The following is a 13,236-nucleotide window of genomic DNA, read 5'->3' as shown; positions in this document are numbered from 1 at the left end:
CGGAACAAGAGTCCCGACCCCCCCCGCCCCCACTGCCACCGTTACCACCTCTGCTACCCCACAGCAATCCATCCCCGCAGCCCCAGGGCCAGGGCACCCTGTTCAGGCCCAAGGGCAGCCGGACTCCCACCCCGTCACTGCTGACCTCTGACAACCACAGCCAGCACACCCTGTACAGGCCCCCTAGCAGCCTGGGCACCTCCGCCCAGGTCCCGGCCACGGGATTCTCCTCATTTGTTTGATACAAGACTCTCATTTCAATGACAACACGCCTGGGAGGGACTCCTGCAGTATTATTGGTCTGTAATTTTTTATTTTTTATTTTTTCTCCGCACCTTGTTGGACATCAAGAGCTGCTTTTGGATTTCATTTTGCCAGGTGTGCAAGTGTATTGTGGGTTTATATGTGTGTGCAAGAGCATCGAAACGCAGACAATCATTCTGAAGGGAATCGTTTGTTGATTGTACATTTTAAAATATATTCGCTTCATCATTCACTGAAAAAGACATTTTGTGTCCAAAATATATATATTAAAAAAAAAGAAAAATATGGCTTGACTGCATTTACAATGGAGTCCAAAAGTCTGAGACCATCTGGAGTTTTATTTTTATTTTTTTTCCCCAAGTTTCATTTAAAGGGATAGTTCACCCAAAAATGAAAATTTGATGTTTATCTGCTTACCCTCATGGCATCCAAGATGTAGGTGACTTTGTTTCTTCAGTAGAACACAAACGAAGATTTTTAACTCAAACCGTTGCAAGTCTGTCATTTAATTTGGTTTTGTTTGTGTATATTTTATGACTCTCAAAGCTGTGATTCCCATCCACTGACATTATAGGACTGACAGACTGCAACGGGTTGAGTTAAAAATCTCAGTTGGTGTTCTACTGAAGAAACAAAGTCACCTACATCTTGGATGCCCTGGGGGTAAGCAGATAAACATCAAATTTTCATTTCTGGGTGAACTATCCCTTTAAGTTTTAGTATTTTGAAATATTTAAGAAAAGGAAAAGACAACGCTCAAGGTCTCATACTGTTAGACCCCAATGTAAATATTTAAACAAACTGCATTTCACATAATGCTGCAGATTTCCAAAGCTCATCTTTATCATTCTGTTTGTGATATTGCTCTGATCTCATTCACGCAGAAATCAATGACAGAATATTTCTGAAAGCAAAAATATCGCAACTGTGGTTTTGTAGTAGTGTCAGTCTCTTGAAACTGAAAAAAGAGAAAATTCAACTCCTTAGACAAACTTTACGGCCTTTCACATTTGAAATAGTTAGCCCTGGGTCATCGTAAACCTTGAGTGAAAGGAATTCTGGGTTATATTGTTTCACGTTTCACATTGTTTATTGTTCATAAATTACCCGGTGTTAAGAATTAATCCTGTGTATTCATAAACTGATGTTTCACACTGTACATTCCTAATACCCGGGTTAACGTTCTTATTTGCATATTTGTCAGTGTCATTGATTGGACAAACGCAGCATGCGACCTGTTTACACGACGACTTTAGCATTGAGCATCCTCAACTTATATATTGCCGACTGCAGTATCAAGTTTTTCCTGAATGGACTTTTCAGTTCAAGTTTGACAACGTAATGCAGAGTTAACAGCACAGAAGCAGGCTTTCATAACCCCGGGTAAAAAAAACGGCGCTAACCCTGCTTCAAAATGACAAAGTGTAAAACGTATCTTTGCATGGGGTTAAAAGCGGTGTTTAGAATGATGATAACCCGGAATGAAGTGCAGTGTGAAAAGCTGTTTTGAGGAGGGAAAAGCATGGAATTTCTGTAGGATTCATATGGTTCAATTTGTATTTATTTTTGCTTACTATTTGCTTATGTCCAACCAAGGAGACTTTGCAAGGGATGAGGCTTTGGGTGCTAACATTGTGTCATTATTTTCATCCTATTTTGATACATTTGGGATGGAAATTTGACTCATTATGTGACTAAATGCATTTTATTCTGCATTATTTATTGTCAGTATTGGGTCAAAAAGTTTGTACAGTTTGTTGAGGATCACCACCCATTAGTTGGTGCCACCATCACCAACTTCAGTTTTCAAACCCATGGACAAATAAGAAAGGGTTACGTCACTTTGTGGAAAATAACACCGTATTCCCAAGATATAATCAAATAATGCAAAATATATTGATGTTTTAATCATGCATTTGCATTAAGCAAAGTGTAACAACTGTGAATTTGTGCCAATATCAGTCTCTGAGAGAGTTTTTGTCTGCTTCTTAGACTAACCGAATGCTAAGGATCAGAAAAGGAAATGTCTTTTTTTTTTTTATAGCAAAATGTTATTTCAATACAAGGCCACATGCATTTATGTTAGCAAATAATGTCTCATCTGTAATGTCTTTGAGGGTATAATAATGCATTTGGAAAAAGAAAAGAAAATAATTTTGATAGAAAAAAAATATTAATATATCTTAAAGGGACAGCTTAACCAAAAAAGTGATAATGTTGGTAACCACAATGGACGGTTGCCATTGATTTCCATAGTATTGTTTTTTCCATACTATGGAAGTCAATGGCTACCAGCAACTATTTGTTTACCAACATTCTTCAGTATATCTTCTTTTATGTTCAACAGAAGAAAGAAACTCATGCAGGTTTGGAACAACATGAGGCTGAGTAAATGATGACAGAAATGTCATTTTTGGGTGAACTGTCCCTTTAACAATACTCATGCGATCAAGAACAACCACTCAAAATGTCTGTGCACATTTGTACAGACTGTCTGTGATTTGTACAGATGAGTCGCAAATGTCTTCAAGTCAGTCTCACGTTCGGGGTCTGTTGATCAGAGACTGATAAAAATGTCTGCTCTTACAAATGACTTTGTATGTATTTCTCTGAATATATTGTAGAATGTGTTTTTACGGCTCACAGTTTGACATATAGTGTACACATACAGTATGCTTACGTGTATGTCAGCAGATATGCTTAATTTATTTATAATCGATGGGTTTTATACTCTAAATTAAGAAGAACAGCAGCCGTCTTATGTGGAAACTATTTTAAAGGACTTGAAAATTACGATGTTCATGATTCACAATATCTCCTGTCTTGTTCTCTGTGAGGTGACTATCACTGTACAAACCTTGATGAATTATATTGGAGCAAGGCACGGTTCATATCTAAAATAAATGACTCTATTTTTCAGTGTTTTTGTTGATGTCTTGCTTTGACTTTGCTGAAGTTCAGCAAACTGACATTTTTTAGTCATTTTAATATGGAAAAAATGTACAGTAAAATTGTAGTTACCATATACACTACTATTGAAAGGTCTAGGGTCGGTAAGATTTTTAAGTCTCTTATGCTCACCAAGGCTACATTTATTTGATCAAAAAACAGTAGAAACAGTAATATTGTTAAATATTTTTACAATTTAAAATAACTTTTCTATTTGAATATATTTTAAAATATATTTTATTCCTGTGATGACAGGCTATTTTTAGCATTCATTGCTCCAGGCTTCAGCTTCATTCTAATATACTGATTTGCTGCTCAAGAAACATTTCTTATCATTATCAATATTTAAAACAGTTGTGCTGCTTAATATTTTAGTGAAAACCTTTATATTTCCAGGATTCTGAAATGCATTTATTTGAAATAAAAATCTGTTGTAACAATGTAAGTCTTTTCTCTTACAAAGAAAAAATGACGGACCCTACATTTTGTACAATAAAAAAATTATAAAATAAAAATAAATAAATAAAAACACAATAAATGTAACTAATGTAAAATTCTAAAAAAAAAAATTTGTAGAAGTAAAAAGTATTAAGGATGACATGTTAGATTATATTTTATTTAAATAGTAAAATGTTTACTTTATATATTAATATTTTATTTTATTTATTTACTTTTTTTGAATATGTATTATCAATTATGTACGTTATAGGGTTTTGTGTTGCGTTTGTATAATTTAGGGGCCGTTTACACGACAACGTTTTCAGCCAAAAACGGGAAACTTTTTATGCGTTTTGACTGTTTGTTTACACGACAACAGCGTTTTGGGGACTGAAAACGCATATTTTTGAAAACGGGTTTCAAAGTGCAAGTTTTTGAAAACGGCACCGTTATCGTTTCCGTGTAAACACCAAATACGGGAATCTTTGAAAACGGTGATGTCATACGAGTGCGTAGTACGTGTTAGGTATTTAGACATGCGCAGTACGAGTTGATTTTAAAGGCAAGCACGAACAAACATACACAACAATTGCAGAGTACATGGTACTGTTGTTGCTGCTCAAGAGTTTGCTAACGCTTCTTCATCAAAGTGTGGATTTACTTCACCAATATTACAACCAACACATAATATACACATGGCAACAGGTACTGTTTACTAACAAGGTGACAGCGCCAACTACTGGCCTGGCATACGAAATACAGCGTTTTTGGCTGTTTTCGCGGATATGTGTAAACGCGAATCGTTTTGAAAACGTTGTCCTGTATACGTGAAACTTTTTAAATACGCAAGGGAAAAACTTTTCTGTTTTTGACTACACTGTTGTCGTGTAAACGTAGCATGTCCACACATACACGGATATTTTTATAAACAGAGTTTTTCCTTTCGTTCCTCCGTTTTAAAAAAAAATCTCCGTCCACATGAAAACGCAAACGCATGCTATGAAGCACTGTCAAGAGCATGCCAAGCCAACCAGTGGCGATATAATCTCAACTGTAAAGCCATGTTGGCCAATCAGAAGCCTGAAAAAGTTTCCAGTAGGCGGAGATAACAGCACAGGCGAACTCCGGTTTCGCTGTCTACACCATAACACTGCAACCAGAGTTTTTGAAAATCTTCACCCTGGCAGGCGTTTTCAAAAATGTTCGGTTTCAGTGAACTGGTGCTTCGTTTGCATGTGGACGAACGGGCTAATCGCGCAGAAAAAGCTGCGGTTTTAAAAATAACCGCGTTCGTGTGGACAGGGCATCACAACAGTGTCAGGTGTGTTGCCCTGATGGTGTGTTATGTTTGTGTGGCAATAATGTGCCCGGTCTAAACATGTTTATTAGCTACAGTTCATGGAAAGACCAGGTTTTCAGCATATAATAATATAATATATTATATTATATTTGGCCATTATAGCACTAGTCAACAACAAGGGTTTATTTTAGTCTCATTTAATGCATGACTCTTGTTTTGACATAAAAAAAAAATCCATAAAGAGGAGAGATGTTTCAGCAGTTCTTGCCTCATTCCCCTGCAGCTACAGTGGAGATAGATTTGGGCCAGATGAGAATGGGTAAGTGAGCACTGAATCATTTAACATCCAAAGAAACTGAGCTTAGATGTGGAAGAGTTCACCTGGAGATAATCTCTTTATTCCAGGCCGGAAAGCATCGATATGGACATCAGGGGGTAAGAGCAGAGATGTCACAAGAGAGATGGGAAATAATAAGCCATGTAGGGAGGAGAGGCCAAGCTTATAGTGTGGCCATACACAGACAAAACCCATCAACAATCAGACCTACCAACATTACAAGTATGCTTTATCTGTATATGAAATTAAATCAACACATATATAATGTTAAAGAAGTAATTGCATGATACAAGATGCAAGATTGTGAAGAAGACTTTCTCAGTGTCACACTGTTTATCCAATTATGAACATGAAAGACTTTTAGTAATAATGTGCTGCTCCGTTCATATCATTTAACAAGTGAATGGCTGTATTATTTTTTACTATGTAACTATACCACTGATGGTTCAGGATGAAAAAAACAAAAAACAGTGATGGTTGAGAGCAGATAGTGATCTCACTGTTCAAATATGTCTTTCTTCTGTACACACAGCGCCAAAGGCCTTGAACTGCAAGAGGATACTCCTCTTTAGGCACATGTCTGAGGTGCAAATATACACATAATGGCCGTTTGCAAATTGATTTATGTGAATATACAAACAACAGTTAAACCCTGCGGGTACTGACTAGACCTTCAATGGCACAATGACTAACAATTGTTACCTGCAAGATCCCTATCAAGTTAGTTGCATTTCAAAGCGACATACAAAGGCAGGGCCAATGGGAGGTCAGCCTCAGTAACACCCTTTTTGCAGGCAATATGGACTGTTTAAAGATTAATTGTAAAAATAAAAAAAAAATCAACTCAGGACCACAGAAATGAATCTGAACAGAATGTCCATCTTTAATAGCTTTACTATAGCTCAGACCAATCTGAAAATCATTCACAAAATAAAAGCAATGCTTCAGTTTAATTATGGGGTAAATGTAAACATGTCTAGGTCACATTACATGCAAAAGAAAAAAAATATATATATTAAACATTGCTTTTATTCTGCAAATTGTATATATTAAAATAATATAAAATTATAATAAGTTATAAATGTATATACATGTAATAAATGATTTTTAAATGATATTTTAAATGACATTTTACCCAGATCTCACTTTAATTGTCCTAAAATAGGCGTCGTTTTCTTTAAAATATAATTTCGAATGTCTTTCTTTTATTTTGGGCTGAAATATAGGCCGGACGTGTTCTTGATAGATTTCGTGAAATTCACCAAAATATTGAAGTTTAAAGTGACAAAGCAGCTAGTCAATAGTGCGCTAGATGTATTAATTGTGCTGTGTCTTTAAGCGCGGCGTGTATAGGGGCGTGTATAATATGAAGAATGGGCGTGTTTGTTGAAATAAGGGGCGGGGTTGAGTGAATTATTGCTCAGAGCGGTGAGTTTACAGCAGGACACAGGAAGGATGCGGGCGGCTGTCTGTGTGTGTGTGTGTATTGTCACAACTGAGAGATACATGTCTTACCTATAGAGAAACAACAGAAAAGAGCACTGGGATATATTAGGCTCAAACAAACAGAAAGGCTTTTTTAAATACACCCAGGGGATAAAACCACAAGCTGCACAGTGCATGGATCACACCATTAAATACAGTAAGTTTTTAACTTGATATTTTACACAATTAAAACCTGCATGAACCAGCGATTATTTCAGCACTCTCGTGACATTTTTGAACGTAAATTTGGCTTATACTAAGTAAAATCCAATGTAGCTATTATTTAGTAGGTGGTATTGAGTTAGGTCAAAGTTTTTTGTTTAGTTTGTTGAGCCAAACCACTCATTAGTTTGCACTATGCTTACACAAGACATCCATCAGTCTTCAAAGCCATGGTCGAATAAGGGAGGGTCCCCAGTCTCTCCCTGGAAAGCTGTTTATCATTTTGAGAATATATGGTTCTTCTTACAATATAGAAATAAACAATGCAACTGTTAAACATTTGCATGCATTTGCATAAAAACGTTTCCTTTCCTCTGACAGAAACGCATTCCGTGTGTTCATTGTTTATTTCTATGAGGATCCATCATCATCATCATCACTGCTCCACATGACCAGCTGGATCATTGTTCTTTATGTGCTCGTGCGCTTCACGCTACACTCACGAGTCAAAGGGTCTTAAATACTGATTTTCTCCCTCTTGTTCCCTATCAAGAGCTCAAATTTGCTCAGTCACCAACACGCGTCATCTGTGTTGAGACACGGGCGCTTCTCGGTCACTGTGCTTATGGCCATGTGCATGGTTGCTATGAAATATTGCCGGGCGCACAGCATATGCACTATATCATTCTTTTGTTGTGAATTGAATGCAGGTTTATAAACGGAACTGGGAGGTCTGTCACAAAGGAAGATCCAGTGCAGTGGGAATGGCAGTGGTGCCCATGGCAATGTAATGAACTTGAATGTCCTGAGTCTGACCTACATTGTAAAACCAATGTCTTTATGAAGATGAATATATACGTTTTATATCATTTGATTCTGTCCTGAGAATACTGTTGTATTCCAGAGATTATGAGTTTTCCATGAGTCAGGTACTGTAACTTTTTTGACCATGGGGTTGAAGACTAATGGAAATCTGGTGTTTCAACCTAACTCAATTCAAGTCTATAAGCAAGGTTTAAAATAATAATAATGCAACGTATTAGAATAGGACTACAATAGATGCAATATTAAATGCAGATATTAAGTTGCTATAAAAATCTATGTGCACACTTATAATTATAATATTATTAACTTATTAATATGTTACTTTGTTTGATACTTTGTGTTGAAAAGACACATAAAAATAACACAAAGCCACACACCCACAGTTGTTATAAAACTATAAATATTTTATTCAAAATTAAGACTACAGTGTTTGCATTCTTTCTGTTTGTTAAATGTTAGTGGATCATGTTGACACTAATTAATTTTCAAGAGTGCATATAAATCCACTAAAATCACTTTGAAGTCAGAAGTTGGTTAAAAGTCCGTTTTAAGAAAAACTAACATCATTTGATTAAAGATGGCACTTGGATAATTTTATATTTTGTTCTATGTAGTGAAATTCATGAATCACAGAATAAAAACATTCATAAAACATCTTACTCCGTTGAAGGAGATCCCATATTAATTTTTCACATTAGTAGCAATAGCCGTATAGCTGTCGTTTGTCGATGGTAACTATTGTTACTGTGGTAAGTTATTGTAAAGGCCTAATCACCATATGAATTCATGGTTGACTTTGGCGATGACATATGGAGCAACACTCAAGTGAGTCTGAAGGTCTGTGTTTACACACGTGTGTCCACACATGTGCACGAGTACCAGTTGATAAATGTGTTTGTTTAGTTAGAGAAGTTCAGCACCTGCTGGTCATCCTGGTACCCAGGTTAATGTGTTTCCTGTTCATCACTCTTCTCAGTAAACAGACGGCCAGGAACAGATGTACAAGTTTATGTACATATTGCTCACATATGTTTTCTTTCTGTTAGTCTACTTGAAATGACTACCGCTAATTTGTTGGGAAAATCTGTTCCTCAAACTTTTAGAACAATATCTCAATTTTACAGGCATTTATGTCAGAATTAGCAGAAGTGTGTGTTTGTCTCTGCAAGTCAGTGCTGTTGGTACTTTTAGTATTTTAGCTCTTTAATTTGCTCTTGAATAGTATGCCATGAACCTCATTACTGTACTGCTCAACAGCCCTGGGCCTTTTTCAAAGAGTCTTAATTATGAGATCTTTTGCTAGCCTCAATGGATTTGAATGCATGTACACTGCTAGTTTGTTCCACGACCCTTTTTTTTTATATGTATAAAAAACTAATGAAATAGATTCAATTTAGGATTTTATAGTACATAACACCCTGTTTTTTTATGAATTGACTGTGCTCTTTTACAGGGAAACTAATATCATCCTTTTAACACCAGGTGATCTAAATTCAAATCACCTGGTGTTAAAAGGATGATATTAGTTTCCCTGTAAAAGAGCACAGTGATATACAGTAAAAAGAAGACCACATTATGTTTTTACAGTGGTATTTATCTCTGTGCTGTGTGTGAGCATGTCTTGACCTCGACAGTTCTGCATGTGTGTGGCTGAGCGTGTGTCCAGTGTTTTCATGTTCCAGGAAATTCCACATAAACTGTATTTTTCCCCAGAACAGGGCATTGAAAGCACTGCCAAGCGCCGGAAGCTGAAAAATGGCTGAAAGAGCTGTTAGTATGTAGCGTGGAATCATCATACAAATACAGATGTTAAGAGAAATGAGATTAGGTGGAAATAACATGCTTGATGAAACCAATTGCAGATGGAGATATCACATGAGATTTAGTTGACATGATACAGTGGGCAGGGTAAAGCTATGTGAATTCAACCTCATCCAAACCAACAACCACTGCCAGTTTACTGACCGCGTTAAACTTTGTGTAACCTCTCCAAACAAACCCTGAAACATCAGAATCTTGCATAGTGTAATTAGTGGCATTTGACAGGACAAGCGTCAGAATCTCATAATGAAACTATGAGATATAAAACATATAATGAAATATAAAACTTAGTCTTGTTACTTATCCTGCACCAGTTGTGCTATGGACATGATACCTCAAATCATGCGGCTTTTTGAGGAAGCTACTCAACTGTACATTAGATTTCTGGACTCCATAAGTCAAATTATGTTAATTTTCTTCCTGGTTTTTTAAACCAATTAATTTGCTTGACTTCTCCAGTTGTTCCAGTCTTACTTGGTGTAGATTAAGCATAAGGGTTTTTTAAATATTTAGTCAAAATTTCTTCTACCCAATAAAATATTTTAGAGCTTTCCGTGCTTGCCGGCCCGAGGGCGTGATTAACATAGCCGCTTCCTGTGCATACATATAATAGTTCTTTTCATTGGATCACGAGGCATCACGCGGTATTTTCAGTCCTCATACAAAAGATTTCTGTGGCATCTCTTGATTAAATTAATCCGGACCTCATGATGGCTGATAGTGGCATATCAGGGTCTGTTCATATTTAGAAATCCCTACATTCATTATAAAAAATGCTTATGGGTTTTTACGATTTTTGTTTTAATTACATAAACAACTTTCCAGGTTTAGAAATTACACTTTTAAAATTAGACTACCTCATGTATTAAAGGGGTCATATGATGCGATGTCAATTTTTCCTTTCTCTTTGGCGTGTTACAAGCTCTTGGTGCATAAAGAAGATCTGTAAAGTTGCAAAGACTAAAGTCTCAAATCCAAAGAGATATTCTTTATAAAAGTTAAGACATTGGTTAAGTTGTATTTACAACACTGTTCCAGAACAGTTCAACCCAAATATTCAGATGTGTGCAGCACATTTTATGTAGGACTGTTTCCTGATCCTGGTAGAGTAGACTACAATGCCGTCTGTTCTGACTCACAGACTGTAAGTACGTTTTTTATTTTTAAAGAGTTTTTATATTTTATATGTTTAAAGCGAGTTTTTTGGGCAGTGTAGAGTAGCACTTGTTGTTTGTCATTTCTCTGATCACAAATGCAGACATGATTTTTATGTTTACGCGGCGCGATGCAACGCGTAAGAAGACAGTATAACTCATTGTAATCCGTAATTATGTCCCCACTGGATGCAACAAATGCCTCGTTTATAATGGGTTTTAATGTTTTTGTCTCATCGCTCTGGCCTGACAGGGCATCACAGTATGATAAGGGGCATAACATTTCTGTCACACACTTGAGGTATTCGGCCAATCACAACACACTGGATAGCTGGCCAATCAGAGCACACCTCGCTTTTCAGACCGATGAGCTTTGTAAAAATCGACGCGTTTCAGAAAGGCGGGGCATAGAGGAGAAACAATAATGTACAGTATGTGGAAACTAATGTGTTTTTTTAACCTTAAACCGCATAAACACATTTAATTACACCAAATACACCAAATAATGTTCTTTTTAGCAACATCATATGACCCCTTTAAGGTTTTCCAATATGATGAGGAAATCCTGGTTCCTATTCGTGCAACGCACTCTGCACTCCTGTGAAAGTGATGTGACGAAAGTGAGAATGTGACGAAGTAAGAGGGGAGTGTCTAGACGTCAAGTGGTCACAGGAGATGCATTTAAAACGCATGTTAAGGCCAGCTGGAAACGTTAATGTGTCTCGGCAGATCACTTGTGATCGTATCACCAGGTAGAAATGGCCTAAGAAACCACTTTGCAACTGTTTTGTGAAATAGACTGTTGATCTTTTGTAACACTAATTTTGTCTTTTATCTTTTATATCAGAATATTTGATGGTAGGGAAAGGTGCATTGTGTGGGTTACTAGGTAATTGTAGAGGCATTTTTTGTTGTTGTTATACAATGAAATGTTCCCTGGAAGTAATAATAAGCCATTGTTTGAATATCTGAGTGTGGCTTTGTCACTCATTCTCTTTTCTTTTTTCCACGATGCATCAACATAAAAGCAAAAAAAAAAACTCCAGATCACCTCTCTGAGTGTCGAGACGACATTTCAGCTATTTAAAATGATGCCTGTCATGGATCCCATCACTGGCAACTTTCCAGGCATGTTTTATGACTGCAGACCGTGTGTTTTTAAAGACACTTGTTGGGCCTGTAACATTACACCTGGTGTGGATGAGAATGGTTGTAATGTTCACAGCTGGGTGTCAAACCTGCCTTTAGGTGAAATAGACTCTCATTAAAGTGAGCGGTGCAAAGGAAAGTTCATGCAGTGGGGGTGATCTCATTTGTGTTTGTAGCTTCATATATGTACGTATGCTAATCTAGATTAATTTGCACTGTGTATGGCCAAATGTATTTATCATCAAAGTTGAATAAGAATGTAATATAAGTGAAACACTGTCAAGTGTAATTCCATAAATTCAGTATTCTATGACGCTGAAAGGATTACATCAAATTACGCCTCTAAAGGTGTACATGCAATAAAAGAATTGACGTTTTAGAAGTTGTCCACAATTCAATTTTGTATGCATCACTTTGATTTGTGCTAGATTTACAGTAAGTTGGATGCATGGATGCAATTTGTACGTAAACACGGTTGAAAATAAGGTAAATGCATGAAGTTGTATGAAGTTCATCCTAAACGTCACTAGAGCACCAATAGCAGTCGCGTTTATGGAGGCCTGCTGTGTTGTTTGTTTGTTTAGAGTGATGGTGAATTGAGTTTATGGTGTGTTTATGCTCCTACGGAAGGGCAGGGAGTTGATTTTTGTTGGGATGGGAGGGCGTAGACACTTTGCCCTTCCTGTCCAAAACCCTCGTTTGCAATCTCTATCTGTTTTACATCATTCTGTCTCTGTCGCTGCACCAGGAATCCACTTTATAATCCAGACTTAATGTACTGATTTTAAAGAGCTGTTTATGGGTTAAGTCAATATTCATTCATTCTTTTACTCACAGCCCCTAAAGTTTAATGACTTATTGTTTAAGTGCCAATTTAAGATGATTTGGGGCCCGTTCACACCAAGAACAATAACTATAAAGGTAACTTTAACAACTCTATTAGTGTTAATACCAACAGATGATAACATTCTGTTCATTATAAGCGCATGCTACAGTTTTGTCGTCTGCCAACACTTTAAAGCAAGATTGATTCTGATTGGCTCTCAATGTTTTTATCATTCATCAGATGGAAGAAATAGTTCTGAAAGTGATTCCAATTAAATCGTTCCTCTGTGCAGGGGCGTAGATTACACTTTTAATATCACGTAAATTCATCCCCCGCACTTTTTCGGGCAAGTGTGTTCGCATAGAGGTTTTCAAGAGCCGGTGTGAATAAATATAGATTGAAATTCAAAGAGACAGGATAGTCTGTGCATGATCTGATGTTTTATTCGGACACAGAATAAGCCGAGATGAACATCGCGGAGCGCTAAACACTCCGTGCAGTGTATGTTTCATTCACACTCGAAGCC

General features: G+C 36.8%; 2 protein-coding genes across 5 annotated transcripts in view; both read left to right on the top strand.

Annotated features, from left to right (window-relative positions):
• Positions 1-570, top strand: part of sdk2a (sidekick cell adhesion molecule 2a) — a 128,556-nt gene extending 127,986 nt beyond the window's left edge. For all 4 annotated transcript variants that reach the window (XM_016558802.1, XM_016558801.1, XM_016558804.1 and 1 more), the window contains one exon: positions 210-570. In XM_016558802.1, the coding sequence (XP_016414288.1) occupies positions 210-242 (33 nt within the window). In that variant the 3' untranslated portion in view covers positions 243-570. The remainder of the gene's footprint in view (positions 1-209) is intronic.
• Positions 571-6,722: 6,152 nt separating this feature from the next.
• Positions 6,723-13,236, top strand: part of LOC107744970 (cdc42 effector protein 4-like) — a 19,873-nt gene continuing 13,359 nt past the window's right edge. Inside the window, exon 1 of the mRNA XM_016558799.1 lies at positions 6,723-6,930. The gene's annotated coding sequence lies outside the window, so the exon portion shown is untranslated. The remainder of the gene's footprint in view (positions 6,931-13,236) is intronic.

The sequence above is a fragment of the Sinocyclocheilus rhinocerous genome, unplaced genomic scaffold, assembly GCF_001515625.1.
Source record: "Sinocyclocheilus rhinocerous isolate Xijiao unplaced genomic scaffold, SAMN03320098_v1.1 scaffold1219, whole genome shotgun sequence".
NCBI classification, from domain to species: Eukaryota; Metazoa; Chordata; class Actinopteri; order Cypriniformes; family Cyprinidae; genus Sinocyclocheilus; species Sinocyclocheilus rhinocerous.
Note: the sequence above shows the minus strand (reverse complement) of the source record. Positions and strands in the feature narration are given on the sequence as shown.